The following is a 1409-nucleotide window of genomic DNA, read 5'->3' as shown; positions in this document are numbered from 1 at the left end:
ATTCCTTAGGTACACAGATGTCCCTTTTCCGATGCAGAGAGAATTCTTCAAAAAGTCGTGGCTATTTCATACGAGTCTGGAAACGGGACAGACACGCGTCCAGACCCAGTCACAAGAGGCAGGATCCCAGCAATCGGTATAACTTGCCAGGAGAGCGTCAAAGTGACATTCCTGTTTCCCTTGAGGCCGTGCCCGTCGTCAAAGAAAAAATACTTGCTTTTGACGTCTTTCAGGTTCAGCTTGGGGTTCTCGCCTCGCAGAAGGATCTTGTCCCAGAGGACCACCTGGTTCACGGCGTTGCTCTTGGTGGAATATTCTGCCGACAGATAAAGGAAGAGCTGCTTGACGTTCCAGTCGAAAGTCTTCTCCAGATCCGCGGAGATGTGGAATGTGATGAAGCCCAGGTCGCTCTTTTTCCTGGGTCCAGTGAAGTCTTCCACTTTTTTGAGCAGGATCCTGGAGACGTGCAGGCGCACGGGCGCGCTCCTGTCTTTGAAGGCGGTGGTGAGGATGCAGCCCAAGGTAAGCGCCGCCATGACGCTCAGCGTGAAGGCGAACAGCGAGTTGGCCCGGGACAGCAGGGTATTCATCTTGCGGGATCAATCTGCGGCTCCCTCTATGCGGGTTCCACCAGCGCTCGCTCGCTCGCTGGCTCGGCACGGGCGTGCTCTTGGCTCCGCGGTCCCTCTGCCTTCCTTTGGCTCGCACGGAATGCTGGGCGCGCGCACGCGTCCCTGGAGCGCGCACCGCCCACGATGCCTCCCCTTCCCTCCCCCGCCCCAAGTCAGTAGTTAACCCTACAACCACTGTCTGCTGACAGTCTAAGGCACTTGGAGCATCTGATAGAAAGCGGCGGCAGCGTGGCTGAATGAGCACAGGGGTGCCTAGAGCTGTCTCACCCTCACACCCAGACACAGTCACTGAAGGTCCCTGCTACCACAGCCTCCACCCCGGCACACAAAGCCCCGGCCAGGGGGCCCTCTCCCTCTGCACGCTGCTGCATCATGGCTTCCATACATCCTAGCCCCTCCCCTGGCCTTCTGCAACAGGCTGCTGATGGCTGTACTTCCTTCCCCCCCACACTAGCTAATCCTGCCTCTCTGTGGTCCGTTCTCTCCACAGTGACCAGCCATTCCCTACAGGCCATGTCACCCCCTTGCTGGGATTCTCCACCTTCAGCATGCAGTCTTAGTGTCAGAGGTGGCTCAGACTGTGTGCTGCATCTGCCCTTTCCCCCTCATCCCCTACCAGCCTGCTAGGCTCCAGCCACTGGGCTTGCTGTCCTCTGCACCTGGGTTAACTGGAGCACACACAGTACAAGCACACCAAAACCTGGCCTGTCTGTGCATGGCTTCTTATCGTTCAGGACCTAGTTCTAAAGCCACTTCCAGGAAAGGCTTCCAGTGACA

The 1409-nt window shown here is 57.6% G+C and overlaps 1 protein-coding gene across 1 annotated transcript in view; it reads right to left on the bottom strand.

Moving 5' to 3' along the window:
• The window catches only part of LOC116088763 (signal peptidase complex subunit 3), a 4840-nt gene extending 3793 nt beyond the window's left edge, over positions 1-1047 (bottom strand). Inside the window, exon 1 of the mRNA XM_031368415.1 lies at positions 20-1047. Coding sequence (XP_031224275.1) covers positions 48-590 — 543 coding nt within the window. The 5' untranslated portion in view covers positions 591-1047 and the 3' untranslated portion in view covers positions 20-47. The remainder of the gene's footprint in view (positions 1-19) is intronic.
• Positions 1048-1409: the final 362 nt, after the last annotated feature.

This window comes from Mastomys coucha, chromosome X (genome assembly GCF_008632895.1).
Source record: "Mastomys coucha isolate ucsf_1 chromosome X, UCSF_Mcou_1, whole genome shotgun sequence".
In the NCBI taxonomy this organism is placed as follows: domain Eukaryota; kingdom Metazoa; phylum Chordata; class Mammalia; order Rodentia; family Muridae; genus Mastomys; species Mastomys coucha.
This window is presented reverse-complemented; position numbering and strand designations above follow the sequence as displayed.